This window comes from Motacilla alba, chromosome 19, assembly GCF_015832195.1.
Source record: "Motacilla alba alba isolate MOTALB_02 chromosome 19, Motacilla_alba_V1.0_pri, whole genome shotgun sequence".
NCBI classification, from domain to species: Eukaryota; Metazoa; Chordata; class Aves; order Passeriformes; family Motacillidae; genus Motacilla; species Motacilla alba.
Window position 1 is genome coordinate 7,361,251 of NC_052034.1, and position 16,620 is coordinate 7,377,870.

Consider the following 16,620-nt stretch of genomic DNA (forward strand, 5'->3'; position numbering starts at 1 on the left):
AATAAAACATTGGACGAACTGTGATACTAAACATTCAAGTATTTTTTGAACAAAAGGTACTATTCCAAGGCACTAGTCAAAAGCTTCCAGTTCAAGTCAGTCTGTTGAGTGTTACTGCATAAACTAGTAATAACATTGCCTCTGCTCTTGGAAATTCAGGGCTCGTACATATACAGGGTGAGGGCTTTAGCAGCACAAACCCACCATGCACAGCATTCCCAAGAACTCCTTGAGAGCTTCTCAGGAGTCCAAACTTAGACCCACTTCAACACATGAAACCTTGAACTTGAAACAACAATGCAAAGAATAACTTCAGGAAAATACTAGCTGCCCCTGCTTCAAAGGCTACTTTGCAGAGACATATTCACATTTTGCTTGGCCTTAATGCAAGACTGGAGAACAAAGAACAGTGTTTCAATCTATATTGCTGGATTATCTTTGCCAACAAAAACAAAAATCCCATTTTCTGATTTCCATATCAGACATTCCCCCACTTTTCAGTGATCATAAGTAGTAAGAATCATGTGGCAAGTGCAGACAATTTGCTTTAGCTCCATTTCCAGAACATGTGATTGTTAACTGTGATTAATTCACTGAAGCTGTGGTTACTGAAAAGCAAGTGTTCATTCTCAGAGCTCTAGCTCAGACTGAAAATAGACATTAGAACTAGAGACAAATGCCAGTATTAAGAATGAAGAGCAGCCTGCTGAAAATCCAGTGTTTTATAGGACTGGAGCCATCACACTGACCTATGCCTACAATGCCTCCTACTCCTGCAGCTGAAGTCTCACTCACAGGATCAGATGCCAGTATTACCCTGTTCAGACATGTAGGAGATTAATTCAAATTTTGTGAGCTTAAAATACAGCTCCCAAATTCTTCCTTTCCTTCTAGGGGTCCAAGAGAGTTTGGTGCTAGAAATAAACTTTCTGGAACAGAGCTGCCAAAGACACTGCAGAAATAAGGAGCAGCACAAGGTGTTTGCTGCAGATTTTTACCACACTTTGACCACAGGCCAAGATGCTGCTGATCCAAACCCTTCAGAGTACTGTGGCCATGGCAACCAGAACCTGCTGTGCTCCAATTCTCATAAGATGCATTTTCCACTCTAAGGTGAAGAACAGCTCAATATAATCATGTAGTTGTACTCAGACTCTACTCTGATAACTGCACAGGAGCTTTGAAAATCTAGGCTGGACAGAGGTACCTCCACTTGCTCCTCATCTTCTTCCAATCAGATTTTCCTCTTCTGAAACTGCTGTGCAGTAGTGAGGACCCTCACTGTTAACCATATCTCAAAGAGGCATATGCTGCATTCAACCCAAGTCTAGGAAAAGATTTCATCTCTGTGACCCTTATGTTGTGGTGCTCAATTCAACTATTTGTCAGAAAGAATACTGTCAAATTAGAATATCCCCTGTGTCTCCCTGTATTTCTTCTTTTAGCAGGCAATGTTATCCTAGACTGCACCTGGATATCACACAGCATAAGTTTCCCCAGCCAGCAGACTGGTTCTCAGATCTCAAATAATAATCTGTTTGCTTTTATGTAAAAAAAAAAAAAAAAGAAAACAGGACAAAGTTCATACTTCACTACAATTTTCTAACTGCAATGTCAACTACAACATGACACAGGAAAAGACTTTGAAATATGTATTCTACAACATGACACAGGAATAGACTTGGACATATGTATTCTGAACTGGAAGTAAACAAAGCTTCATATCCCATCTACTTACCTCTCTGGATGGCTTTGTGGAGCAGACTCCAGCCTCTCTTGTCTGCCCTATCTACATCAGCCTTGTAGTTGACCAGTGTAGTTGCAATACTCTCCAATCTTTGGGCCAGGGCTAGATCCAGAGCAAGATCTCCATTGTGATCCAATTCATTGAGCTTCCCGGGAAGCTACAACACAAACACAGCCAACTGACATTAGAAGTATTTGAATAATTATTCCCTGCCCTTTGTTGGGGGACAGTTAATTTGCTAGTTGTTTGGAGTTTTCATCCAAGCAGAACAAACACCTGTTACTTCAGCTTTCAACAGAAAAGTTGTTCAAGGAAATGATCCTTACTGAACTGCCATGAAGCAGCAGAGTTGTCCATTATAACCACTCAGCTTTAAATGGGCACAGCAATATCAGGTAATGGATTTTATTAGATATATTTCATTGCATGCAAGATGTTTTAAGCATTATGAATCACTTCTAAATTATGTCCTCGTGTAGCTACTGCTACACAGATCTCCATTACAGACTCAGAAGTAGCTGTGGCAATGCTAAACATGCAAATAAGAATTAGTGACAAAAATCACTAACAAGGTTCAGACTGGTACTTAGGTACTAGTTACTTGAATCACCAAATTCTAGAAGATAGATCAAATCAGTCTCACTGTACCTGAGAATCCATTTCAATAAGATACAAAAAGACTACATCTTCTCTCTCAACTTTAATGGCCTTATGCAAGGGATATTCTGTCTTGGACTTGAACATTTTATACAACAGCTGTGCACTCATGCTGCTGAAGTCTTCCTTACGCAAGTCATCCTAGGAGCAGTTAAAAAAGAGAAGGGTAAGCAACACTCCTGTTTTATTTATGGGCAAGGCATTGCACAATGTAATTCTCAAGTTCACAAAACAAGTTCAGTTAAAAGTTCAATTTTGATAACATCTTGGCAAGAACAATCCCAGATAGTATTTTAAGATTAGGAAGAATCAATCAGGAAGTTTCAAATCTTGCACTTTAGTTTCAAGATCAGTTAGTGAAATTTTTATTTCTTTTTGTCTACAGACATGGAAAAGTAGCATTTTAATGCTACTATGGAGGATTAACACCTAGTCTTTAAAATAATCCTCTACTAACTTATTTTTAACACTGACAAAAAGACCTACAACTACTGAAGACTGATTCATAAAATTATGAATAAAAGTAAACAGAAGCTTAGGAATAAAAAGATCTTAGGTCTGAGTTAAACTTCATTTCCAGGTAGAGGTAAGCATCAAAATTCAGGAGTCAAGAAGAAAGTCAAGAGTTAAAACTGCTGACCTACAGGTTCACATATAATAATCTTTTTTATGTATTAACATACCAAAACACTTCCCTCTGCCTTTGAATTAGCCAAGGAAAGAAACTTCCACATCTAGAGTATGCATTTTAGATTTAGAATAACCTAAAGCCCCCCTCAGGTCTACTGCTGACAAGTCTTATTTTAAAGGCTAATTCATTACTCAGTAAATCAAACTTTCTTCAAAATAAGAGATCAGAGCAAGTGAAACTTCCAAGCTGGTTGCAAGACTGGCTGCCTCTTTCTCCATTACAGAAGATAAATTGCCCTGGCTTCTATGAACTATTTTTAGAAGTAAAAGCAGGTCTGGGATTTGTGATCTGTATAGACAGAAACCAACTATGGATGAACTTATAAACACTTTGAAGCCCAGATTTGATAAACAACCCTCTTGTTTATTAGGAGACAGTCCCTTCTATCTTCTTCACGTTTAGGAAACTGAGACACTTTGTACAGTGAAGTACTTCCAATGAACAGAACAAGTCTTCAGGCAGAAGTGACTCCCCCCCACCCAAGACATTCTCAAGACAACTGACCAACTAACAGAGGTTAGACAGTGTGGTAAGGGAAGCAAAATTCTACCACTGAGTTTCTGTAATGTGCAAACAGTTCTCATCCTGCTTCCCTGTGCCAGGACTCACCCAGTGGCTAGCAATGATCTCAGCACAGTAGTTGAGGAGCGTGCTGGCACTGAGCTCCTCAGCAGTCTGGTAGAAACGGATGCAGTTCCTGACATTAACGAGTGACATCACTCCTTTCTCACATCTGTCAAAACAGGAGAGCCAGTGGGCAGTAATCAAAAAGCTTTACTTAATTATTCTCCCATGCTGTAACAGAGTCCTAACATGGTTTTTCATAGATGCTGGTAGAATATGGCATGCACCTGCTTTACTAGAAGGCTGAACTGCATAAACATCACCTCCCCTAAGGGCAGACCTCTATCAGAGTCCACTTAGGCAAGGTGCCATGATAACACCACACTGCAGGAGTCTGCAAGGAGAGATCCATCCAGCTCTCCCAAGGGCACAAACTGCAGTTCATTCACTGCTATGAAGTAGGGAAGATGTTCTACAGGGGTCACAAGCAGGGGCTGTTGGGGCTGGGTATTAGGAAAAATGTTTTCACTGCAAGGGCGGTCAGGCACTGGCACAGGCTGCCCGGGGCAGGGGTGGAGTCACCATCCCTGCAGGACTTAACAGATGTGCAGATGTGGCACCTGGGGACATGGTTAATGATGGACTTGGCACTGCTGGGCTGTTGGCCAAATCTATCTTAGTGGTCTTCTCCAGCCTAAACACTTCCATTATTCAGCAATTCTATACCTACCAAAACATCTCATAATTATGAATGGCATCCTACACATGGACTGTCACTGGTCTACTGTGACCAGACCACTGCTAAGTTCACAGTACAACATAAGGGCAGCTTCCAGGCTGGTACAAGGCTTGAAGCAGTTTTAGCATTGGCCTTACAGATTTCAACTCCTCTGGTCAGAACACTTGACAGCAATTTAGCTGCTTCACATTGAAGGCACACAAATCACAGCTAATGAATGTCATGTACTGCTACAGACATCCCCTGGGCAAAGGATTATTCTATCAAAGGGTACTTGGACTAAATTGAAGGCTTTGAAGTTGTACAAAACTTGAGGTTTCAATTTGTACATTCAGGCTTCTCACTAACTCTAAATGGTTCAGAACACACTAAAGAGTTCAAGATGACAACCTAGCCCCTAGTGCCACAGTGTAATCATAGTCTCAGACTGGGAAATCATCATACTGCTACACTAACCTTATTTCTGAAGAAAGGTTGCACAAGATGCACAGAAGTTACACAAATTTCATCTGTGCCACTTTAATACTGCAAACTAATTGCCATTGATTCTTCCTAGCATTCTCTAACGATTCCTTTCTTGCAACTCTCCTCAACCTGATGCTATCCTACTGATCTCTCAACACAAGATTAGAGTTATTAGTTTGCTGGGAAAAGAACTGAAAAGTAAATATAAAACCTATGAGAAGTCTGCTACAGTTTAACTCTAGTGCAATGCTTCATTTCCCCAGATAAACTGAATGACATGCTGCTTTATTAAAAGCTCAAGACTTTGAAAAAGCATAATTTTATCCTATTGCCAGCAGCTATCATCTTATTTCTGTTCAAACAAGGTTTAAGAGTTGAAGTATATTTACTGAGACTCACCTTTCCCTAAGCAGCTGGAGCTGAAATTTATTAGCTAATTTCATGAGCTCTGTCAAGAAGATATCATCTTCTCTTAGCTCAAGTTCATCTGTGTAGATCCACCGCAGCATTGCCATGGTTACCTCTGGGTCAGCATCTGGTACAGGGAGCAACAGGATTAATAAAATACTGAAAAACAATCACCTAGCCTAGTAGTTGCTATTCCTTTGACTTCTAGAACTCACAGCTACCATAAAAAGATAGTCTTGTTTTGAAACTGTACTTTGTTCAAAAAGTCAAAACTGATGAAATTGGTCAGAAGTTGAAACTAGTAACAGTGCTGGCACCAAGCAGGAAAGCCTTCTTGCACTGTGACACTGTGCAGAATGCAGGGAGCACTGTAACATCCACCTGCTACACCAATGTTGCATATTTAGGGGCCCTTATAAAGTCCTTGGTGCCTCACATTTGGCCTAATGCATAGCCACACCTGACAAGAACAAAGCTCCTTTTTAATTTAACAGCCATATGTTCTGAACTGCTGCGTTCCAGCAAAGGTACTTACACCTTGTTACACTTTGGTGATAACTACAAAGCACTTCAAACTGCTGGTAGGCACTTCTAGGAGAAGTGCAAAAAATCCAGTTTAAAAAGCTGGTTAGATCACAGGTCTTTACAAGACTGATCACAAACTGATATTTTTACACAGTGGGAAAACCAGAAAATCACACCATGGGACACTACACAAGCTCAGTGGCCAAGGACCTTTGTCACCCACTCAGAATTAAAATGACAATTCATCTTACAAGGATGTAGATAAGAATAACTTCAGAAGATCAGATCAATTACAACAGAAATACCATTCATTTTAAAAATTAACCTTAGTCCTTTGAGCTGTTTTGTTATTTAAAAAAATATTTTGAATTAAAAACCTTAAAGAACCTGAAATACCCATCCTAAAACATCTCCTTTAGATGGAGGGTTGGCCCAGATTATCTGCATAGTAGAAGTACTTGGCATGCAGACTGCCTCTCAGGAATCACAAGGTTTCAGTAAGACAAGGATTTTTTGCCAAACTCTAAGCAATCAGAAAGCCTATTTGAGATGTACTATCAGCTCTGCCTTGGCAGAGGTAAGAGTGCATTTTCTCCCTCTCAATAAGAGAACGTGTGTTCATCTCTTTCTACTCTTTTAAAGATCAGAAAATTCTACAGATTACATGAACTCTAAAAGTGCTCAATCTCAAATGCAGCCTGCATTCTGAAGATAAGACTCGGACAATCTCAGCCTGCAAATTCTTAAGAGAACCCCTTAAGAAAACAATTTGCAGGGAACAGCTTGTATCTTGCTCCAGCTACTTCATAAGCTAATCCTTGTGCCATTTATCAGTTTTTTTAAATCAATAATGCAACTTTACATTGGAAAGTATCATTTACTAGCACGTATTTAAGCAGAGTTTGCATTGTTAAACATGTAAGATTGCAGTTACATTTGAGATTCTCTGACTAGCTTAGATGTGGAGCTAGAAATGCTTTGGACTGCCACTTGTAATGACACTACAATTAACATAAGAGCTTTTTAGTAATAATTTTTGTTAGCACAGCACTCCGTTTCAAAACTCCTTGGCATCTGTTTTCTTGTGGCTGCAGAAAGATCCACCAATCGTGCTGCAAGGAAGCCTGTGATGTCCCATAAAACCAGCTTGCTGTGACTTGCTACTTTCCAGTTTGTCTCCACTTAGAATTCACTGTAAGATTAAGTGCAGAACGTGAAGCCAATGCTTAATATTCAACATGCCAGTCAGCAAGCCTGCTTAGCTTCATACCTGGTTTTACTGCTCACAAATTAATTGTATAAGGCTCTCCTACACTGTTAAGTACAGAAAAGCCTTTTGAGAGGTTCAACCTGCAGAAGCACTGCCCAGTGTAAGTACATGCAAGAAACAGCTACAACAGAACAAAACGGTCATGTAGAAGATGGTCTGTTAGAAAACTTCTCTTCCTCACCTGTTTTACAAAGGTATCAAAGCTCCAAAGCAAACAATTTCAATAACACATCAGTACTTGCATTCACTTCCCACACACGCTATGTTAATAAGCAGCAAGGTATTTCCATGACACGCTTCAGAGAAATTATGCACACTACCTCAAAAAGCCCTGTCCTTCCTCAAAAAGGAAGAAGTCAAGCTCCTCCATATAGATTTGTTTTTCATTATGTTTAGTTGACTCTAGAAAAGACAAACAGGCCACCAATCTCAACCCCTGTTTGTTAAAGAGAGAGAAGGCAGGTTATTGATTTAACTAACACTAGCACCAGTTCCCAAGCTCACTACCACTCTTCAGAGAGAGCTCGGTAATCAACAGATTAAGCACCACTTTTGGTGGACAGCAGGAAGGCACATAAGAAACCTTCTCCCAACAGGCCCTTTCACAATCACCCTACAGACAACTGAGGTATCACATTACTCAGCAGGGACTGACCTGACAGATCCAGCTCCTCTGTTGAGGCAAGGTTGGCAAGGCTCCACGTATCGCTGCGCGCCGCCAAGACAAATTTGTGAGCACGGATGTGCTTGTCCCCAACCTTTATCTTCAGATCACTGAGAGGAGAAAAAAACACAAACATGTATTACACAAACATGCAGACCTCTCCTGCACTTAGGTATGTATAGATTCAGCATCTCCACAGTACCTAGGGCCGGGTATTCACATTCAGGTTCATGCTGTTTGAGACATTAAAACACAATTGGTTAAGTAGAACATGGTGTCAAGTGACAATTTGTATTTTTTCTAGGGAGAAATGCAATGAGTCATTCATATTTCAAGTGCTTGGTTGGGTTTGGCTTTTTAAACCATTTCAGAATAAACAGCAAGAGAATTATTGTAGAAGTTAGGAAAAGCCAAGTCTTGAAGTTAAATATTTATGTCACAGTGTCCATACTAATACTGTCAGCTGAGCACCAATGCTTTCAGGCAAGACCAGCAAGAGAACAATGCTGTTTGACAGGAGTCTGAGTGCAAGGCAGAATCCCCAGTTCCCAGGAGACCAGCTGTCAAGAACACCCATTTCATCCTGACCCTTTACACCAGGTTATCCACTTGACCTGCTCATTTTGAAATCCCACGGCTTGCAAATATTCTGACTGTGTAGGTGTGCTTTTCAGACCATTTTCCAAATCAAAGCACTGCTAAAAACTACAGCACACACACAGATGTTACTTAATGAAACCTGCACTGGGACCTGCTACCTTTCTTATTCTGTGATATGTAGGCCCTTTGAGACAACTATTCAAAGCCTTTAAAGCTAAGAAGCTGAACAGAAATAAAGTGCTCCAACTCTTCTGACATATACTACCTAACAAATCTTTTGCCCACCAGGCTACAGGAAGTTCTTGCAGGCACAGATTTTCCCTTACATGACTAAACTCCTTTATTATATTGGCATGGCTTTCAGTAACAGCAAAGAAATTGATAAATATCATAGCAGTCTCAGAACTTAATCAGTTCAGGGATCTAGAATATGGAAGGGATCCTTAGTGTGCCTATGGAAAAGAAACTACTAACCATAATTTTGTGTTGAGATTCAAAAATACAGTGTATCACTAAGTTACATCCATCACTAATATAACCAGAGTGAAATGATTCAGGCTTCTTCACACACAAGAGGAGTACAGCACTGAAAATGTTCTAGGACAAAGCCTTTCAAGAAAGGAACAGCTTTTCCAGACACATTGTGTAATTAATCCATCAACTAAGTATGGTTCAGTTCAAAACTCCTTCTCTTCAAAGCAAGCTTTGCTGGTGACAGTGATCATGGTTAGTTTTCTCTGAACTTGTCTGAGAGACTAACTTCTGCTTAGAGCTCTCAATCCAAGCACTGGATTCAGTATGCCACCAACCTTAGCATGCTCTTCCATCTACAGCTGCAACTCAGGACTCTACTCACACCCGGCAGCAAAGAATTTTCCGTGTCTAAGACCAGGACCTAGTGCAGTCAACAAACCCAAAGGCTCCTGCAATTGCCCTTTGCTAGAGGGGTATTCCTTACCTGTACTGCTCCTGCTGGTAGAGCTCAGCTACAATGGCCAGGAGGCGGCTGATGAAGGTGTCGCTGGCATTGTCCTGGTTGGCCTCCACAGCCAGAACGTTGCACCTCCTTTCTGTATCAACAAGTTTCTTCTGCAGCTTCACATACTCCTGGCGGAGGAGCATCAGGTGCTTTTCCAGCTTGGCCACCTCCTCTGCAAGGCACACACTGTTACTACAAGGTCGAGAGATGCACACCTCTGTTTGGCATCTGAGGGTAGCTTCACCCTCAGACTGCACACTTTGTTTAATTACAACACTCCAAGGAGAGTCTCTCCTCTTCCAAAACATCTCACCCCCCGTATTAAACCTCCTATTTTGTATCATTTTCATAAACACATTGAAAAATCCTAACAGTGATAAAAGCCACTTACAAAGAAAGTTCTGAATTCTGCTTTATCAGGAATGCCATAAAATTCCTAAAGCCATGGAGTCCATTTCTGTGGGAATTATGGTGGGGCAGAGGACTAAGTCTTTGGTTCTTACCCATTTTTTTCAGCCTAGTTAAGATGCTGTTTGACTTTTCAGCTGATACTTAAACCACAAGTGAGCATTAGAACAGATGTTAAAGCACCATATCTACCTCAGAGTATTTAACTGATCTGTTTACAACTCCTCAACCTGTCAGCTAAGAAACTCCCAAAAAATGGCCAGAGTGGAAAACAGATTGTCCCCAGAATCTACGTACTAAAGGCCAGTCAAAAGCGTATAAAACTACTTCCTGCTGGCACACACACTCCTCCACTGCTAAGGCATCACAAATGGAGTCAAGTCCATGATTGCTATTTCAGTTCAGGATCAGCAAAGCAATAGCACCTGGGAATCTGATCCTTGAACAGGTATCTCCATCCCACTGCAGAAGCCACTTTTCCACCACACTTAACTGGTCACTCCACAACATGCTGGGGTAAATCAACCCAGGCCACCCCTATGAAAAACCTCTACACTTCACTGCTGGAAGGAAACATCTGTACAGGTATTTAAAACCAATCCAACTTATGAGTGCTTATTTATGGATTAGTTGCAAAAACTGTATGTTTTCTATAAATCACAGTGCTTCATTATCTTCCCCCCATCATTAAGTTGATTTTTCAAGTAAGGCCAAATCCATAACCAGTCCTAAAATAAGAGGGGGCAGGGAGGATAAATTCAAGACACCAACCAGTGATTTTAGGTGGGAAAGTTCCTACAAGATTACTCCCTACTAGCCAGGAATTCATATTTCAAAGACTTTTCTAAAATATTTACTAAACATCACTAGTACAAACAATGAGAAACTGAGCTCTGTTGATCAGTGTTTTCTTCTTGCTCCTGTAGTAAAGTTCAACAGCACAGCTGACCTTGGCCTTGCTGTGACACAGGTCCCCAGGGCAGAGCATCAGTCTGTGGCCCTGCTGCAGACAGAACACCTTGTTTAGCCTGTCCTCTACAGACCCTGCAGCAAATGCTTCTTCATAACTCTCTTAACAACTATTGTAGTGGATAAACGAATAGCAACACATCCCATTTTGGTTTTCAGTTAATACTACATAGGCAGGTTTGGCGGGTACTTCCTTCGACAGCCTTCTCATTAGCTTCATCCTTCAAAATTTCAGAGACACCACCTCCTTTGGGATACATTTCTTTTTCTACTGAAATATCCTCTGATTTCAGAATTGTGCCATCAGCACACACCAAGCCTCAAGGAGGGTTTGAAATCCTGCTGTGGTCAGTCTTTCTATGTGAAGATGAATGCAGTTTTGGTGTTCCCAGAACTAGAAGGACATGCCCCTTGAGCAACCACTCCTTCCTCATTTCTCCATAAGGATAGTGTTGGGGCACAAAGCAAGTCCTGCCATTAGAGCAGGAGTCTCACAGGAGCCCAGAGCAAAAGACACTGAGAACTGCACCAAAAATTAGTGTATGAACAGCACCACTGTGTATCCAGTAAGAGTTTTAGATGGCATACAAATTCAAATGTGAGGAAAAAGAAGCTGCCTATGAAGCTCATTGCATGCAGAACCCTACAGAAATACTGCACCTTCCAGCCAAACCATGGGAGGGCAAAGCTGGGAATAAAGAATTTGTACATCATAAATACTGTCATTTTACCAAAGTCAGCTCACTAGCTGCAAATTAGCCTGAAATCACTAGCATACGATGCAGAGCTACCCTAAACCCCAAACAGCAGCAGCTGAAGCTTTGTGCATGATCAACAATCCAGCCTGTCAGTGCTGCTCTCAGGACAATCCCAGACAATCCCTACTAGCAGTGAAAGTACCTCAAGGAAGCAAAGCTTTGAGAACTCTTGTTTTCAGACTGACACCATATGCTTCCTGCACACTCAGTGAGAAGGACTGACAGGTATTTGCTCACTGTACCAATTACAAGAACTGCAAAATAAAGAGTTTCCCTCATTCTATGTGACACGCTGCTTACATGTGTAGTAGGCACACATGAGGACAGTATTTATCTTACAGCACATTTCAAATGCACATTCAAGAGAGTTCTCAAGGTCCAGTTAATCAACATTCACAGCACAAGAACAAAGGCTCAGTTTTCCCTATAAACTGCTCACTTAAAGAGTGAACAAATAAAAGGCACAATTACTGCAGGCACACACACACACTTCATGAAGGTCCTTGCCTCAAGACACTGAAAGGACAGGCTCAGTCAGACACCAGTAAGGCTCTGGCTAAACAGCAACCCCAATGCCTCAGTGAGGAGGATGCCCGGGTTCAGCAGAGCAGAAAACACAAAATGCCTCTTCTTCTGAGCCACAGTCCAGGTAAATAAGAGTAGCTTTTGTGAACAGCTCTCTGGCAGACTGATCAGTATCTCATGAACTGGCAGAAGTTTATATTCCCTATCAAAGGCTTTGAAGAGGATTTCAGGAAAGGCTAATGTCATTTTCTTGTAGGAGAATGCGCAGAAGTACTCAGGAGCAAATAGGTGAATGCAAGCAGGGAGGCAAAAGGCAATGAGGAGACAGCACACATCAAAAATTAGAGGGAGGCTCTAGTGGAACCCATCACACAGCCCATTCCACCCACCAAAAGCAGACCCAGAAGCCATACAGAAAAATTTTGTTCCCTTATGAAGTGGACCCGAGTGAAATATTTCAGAAAACCAAATTATTTCCTCACCCCCTCCACTGCTCCACATTCAGACCCTTATCTCCCCAAAGATGTTCAAGTCACTGCTTTCTTGTTCCTCCTCACTTTTGCATTGATCTTTACCACCCCAAAGCTCTACAGCGACTGCTTCTTTACACTCAAGCATTAATGCAACAATTCTTCCCCATGCCTGCATGCAAACCTCCTGTGTTAGCAGCACAGAACCCAGAGATTACACACGAAGATGTTCAGTCAATCTGCAGGTAGCCATTGCAATAAATCTGATGCAGGATCTTTCCAGACAGAGGCAACACTTCCTTATGAGAAGAAGCACTTGGCTTCTGAGCTAATAACCACAATTTGACAAGCTCCCTTCCTTAACAGCTTTCACTTTTCAGCTGACTCAAGCGTAGCTCTTAACTAGAATCTAAGTGTGGCTGCAGTGTGTACCTCGTTCACAGGGACAAAATGAGCCCCTCTTCCAACACAACCTAAGAACTGAGAAGGGTGACAACTCCAGCTTGCTACTTCAGTTCACACAGCATCATTCATTGGTCATGTGCTTTTTTTAGCCAAAAGATCAGAGAATTACTTAAGGCAGGGAAAAATCTCTGAGAAGCACAGATTGTCTGAAACAGGGCTTGCCTGTATCAGCTGCAGGTTAATTCTGCAAAGGAGGACCCTGAGCCAGAGCCTCACATCCTTGAGGGTCTCTTTGGTGAAAGTTTCATTACCTGAAGCCAACAAAAGCCCTACAGAACTGGGTCACCAAGGCTTAAAAGCAAGCATGAGAGGCTGGTCAGCTAAATATGAAGCAGTGGTATTTCAGCACACAAGAAGTTAGGCATTCCTCCAAGGACTTATCAAACCAGCTTGACTACAGCATCCTCTCAGCTGATGCGTGTCAGTCCAGCAGCATCTGCTCCATTTCATATTCTACAAGTGTTCCTAAATTTCCCCACTGTCCAAGATCTGCAAGAGTTGAAGGCTCTGCTTTCACGACTCTAACTTCATTTCCTCTGTAACTTGGAGCATTTTAGCTCCGTTTGCACACTCCGTTTCCCCCAAGAAAAAGAGGAAGCTTGTCTTGCAGAAATGAGTAGAACTGTAAAAGTCCAAGCGGTTTTTTTTTTCCCCCAAATCCCTTTATGTTAAATCAACTTGAATGCTGCAATTGCCAGACTTCAAGCAAAACAGCAGCACTCCAGGGGCTTCGCAAACCTCACCTGAGCCTGACAAAAAGGCTCCGGCACAAGTGACCGGAGGCTGCAGCACCGGCGGCCCGCCCGGCCCCGGGGAAAGCCGGCACCGGCATCGGCAGCCCGCCCGGCCCCGGGGAAAGCCGGCACCGGCGGCCCGCCCTGCCCCGGGGAAAGCCGCCGCCCGCGGCGCCTCGGGCAGGGCACGCCGGGATGAGACCCCGAACGGCCCCGGGACGAGCCCCACGACACGGGCAGGAGCCCCCTGCAGCCCCGCCTGACCCGCCGCCGGCGGGGAGCGGTCGGTGGGACCTCCTGGCGGCTCCCAGCGCCCCAAGCGCCCTCCTGAGAGGCAAAGCCGCCCGCGCCAGGCCGGCCCCGCCCGGGGGTGTCCGCCCGCGGCCCCCGCCATCTCCCGCTCACCTCGCGAGCGGCCCGCCCCACCCGCCGCGGGCAGGGCCGAGCCCGTCCCGCACGGGAGAGCGGCGGGAGCCGCACACTGCGGTGCCCCGGGAGCAGCGGAGGCCCCCGGCTGCCGCGGTGCCCGGCCCCGCCCGGCCCCTCACCCGGGCTCCCCCCCTCACCTTCCGCCATGTTGGCTCCGGCGCCGCAGCTCTCGCGAGAGCCGCCGCCCGCCCCAGCGCCAGAGCACGGTGGTCTCGCGAGAGCAGCGCAACAGCGCCGCCACCGGCCGCGCTGCTGGGACGGGACCGCTCGCTCCGCGTTATCCCGCCTTCTCCCGTTATCCCGCCTTCTCCGCGTTATCCCGCCTTCTCCGCGTTATCCCGCCTTCTCCCGCGTTATCCCGCCTTCTCCCGCGTTATCCCGCCTTCTCCGCGTTATCCCTCCTTATCCCGCCTTCTCCGAGTTATCCCGCCTTCTCCCGTTATCCCGCCTTCTCCCGCCTTCTCCCGCTCTCCGCCCCGTCCCTCCGCGGGCACCGCCACCCGGCTGGCGGCACGGCCGCCCCGTCGCCGCCGGCCGCGTCGGGAGGCAGGGTGGAGCCGGCCCGGGACTGGAGCTTCCGCCGCGCTTCCCGCTTGGAGGAGGCGCCCGGGGATGCCGGCCCGAGCGCCGGGCGAGCGGCACGGCTGGGGATCGCCGGAAGAAAGCGCCCAGCAGCGGGGCACACGCAGCTGTGCAGCGCCTCCGCTCACCTGCCCCGGGAGCGCCGCCCCGAGCCCGGCAAGCACCTTCGGGCCGGGCGGTGCCCGCACGGCTGCGGGAGCCACGGCGAGGGGCTTCGGCCACGGGAGCTCCTCGCCACTTCGGGTCCTGCTTTTTGTTTCGGAGCCAACAATCCCGGACACTGATCTGTGCCCCCCGGACACTGGATCGGTGCCCGGTGGGTGAATGGCTGCAGGTCGACGGGCAGTGACCGAGTAGCAGTGACAGGATCATTTTCCCAGCCACGTGTACAACACAGCTGCCCCCTCGGCTGTTGCTGTTGTTCATCATCGCTCCTGCTTAGATGCGACTGAAATGCCAAATCCTCGATGCTGGTCCAATAGCAAATTTGTTGCTTGCTTTGAGGAGCAACTTTCAGTGAAACGTTTGAAGACTTCATGCACAATATTGTTTTACAGACAATTTTTTTCTGGACTCCGCCGTGAAGTGACCTTTGAAAAGTTGCTCTGCATCCTATTTATTTGGTGCTGGATAAAACAGCAAATCCAGAGCTGGGCCCAGGAGGGCCACAGACTGTAGTTCCAGACATACCATGGAACAACCTGTCTCGGTTTGCACAGCTTGATGGCAGCTGTGTACGACTGTGCTGTACAGCAAATGACCCCACTGCTCATGGTGCTATTGATCCTCTTGAGGAACTGTGAGAGGAACCAAGTTATTGCTCCCTGATCAGATTTAGTTTAATTTCACAGTAACAACAGGGATCAGATTTCAAACCACTGCTATGTTTTGCATCAAGGGGAATTGTAATCTCCTCTGGGGATTTGCCTGGGCAGGAAGCTGTTGCATGATCGTCTCTCTAAACCCCAGGCAGCTTCTGATTTGGTTTAGAATCACTCGTGTTGCTGCTCTGTGTGCAGCGATGGCACTGCACCAAGAGCAGTGCACCAGATGGCAGAGACACAGTGGAGTCCACCCCACATCGGCCTCCCAAAGCCCAAAATACATTTCTAATCACTTCAGAATTCATGTGCTCTGCTTATTGATCATCTAGTTCCAATAAATGTTTTCAGGCACTGCAGCAGAAGGAATTTTAGAGTGACAACTGACAATCCTTCTGAGTTTTAGGGATCTTCTCTGGTGCAGCAAGGAGAAATAGAAAAAAGGAATTAAGATGCCACACTAGTTAGACATTCATTAGATTTGATGCTTTTCCTTTTCCCCCAGTGATGCAGTGATATTTGGAATGCTGGGAAATGCCCCATGTTGGGGCAAAAATCAGCTCAACCCCTCAGCCAGGAAAACAAACCCCTGGAGAACCTACAGTGATAACTGAGCACCTTGCACGAACCAAACCAGACACAAAGTCTTGCTACAAGAAAAACTGAGGAATGCTGGTTTACTTCCTTGTTCACCAGGAATGCTCATACTACTTGTCAATCCTGCAGCTCCTCAGTGGTGTTCCCATCTGGTTTTATCACCAACAGCTTTCCACCAGGGCCCCTTTCAGTGTGGGGCAGGAACAAGGAGCCAAGTGTGATCACAAAAAAGTGAAATAAGCCATTTCCTTGCCTGCCAAAGGCTTCCTACAACCTGGACACTTGGCACCAGAGCCTGAGCTGCCTCTTTCATTCAGTCACTGGGCATTAGCCATACCTGCAGCCTGTAGATCGTAGCAGTATCCCACAGTAACACTCCTCCCTGGGGAGTATCCAGGTCAGGTGGGATCACAAACCATCTGGGTAAGCCAAATATATATTTGAATTTACAAAGAGGGGAATAAGCAGTGCTGTGAAATTCCCAGTTCTTCCATACCACTGAATCAAGACAAACATTTCTTACAAGAACAAACAAGCAGCAATTCTGGAGAGC

General features: G+C 44.8%; 1 protein-coding gene across 1 annotated transcript in view; it reads right to left on the bottom strand.

Moving 5' to 3' along the window:
* The window catches only part of ANKFY1 (ankyrin repeat and FYVE domain containing 1), a 31,533-nt gene extending 17,319 nt beyond the window's left edge, over window positions 1-14,214 (bottom strand). Inside the window, exons 1-7 of the mRNA XM_038158320.1 lie at window positions 14,205-14,214; window positions 9,289-9,481; window positions 7,722-7,840; window positions 5,263-5,398; window positions 3,705-3,828; window positions 2,396-2,545; window positions 1,739-1,904 (exon numbers count right to left, since the gene is read on the bottom strand). Coding sequence (XP_038014248.1) covers window positions 1,739-1,904; window positions 2,396-2,545; window positions 3,705-3,828; window positions 5,263-5,398; window positions 7,722-7,840; window positions 9,289-9,481; window positions 14,205-14,214 — 898 coding nt within the window. The remainder of the gene's footprint in view (window positions 1-1,738; window positions 1,905-2,395; window positions 2,546-3,704; window positions 3,829-5,262; window positions 5,399-7,721; window positions 7,841-9,288; window positions 9,482-14,204) is intronic.
* Window positions 14,215-16,620: the final 2,406 nt, after the last annotated feature.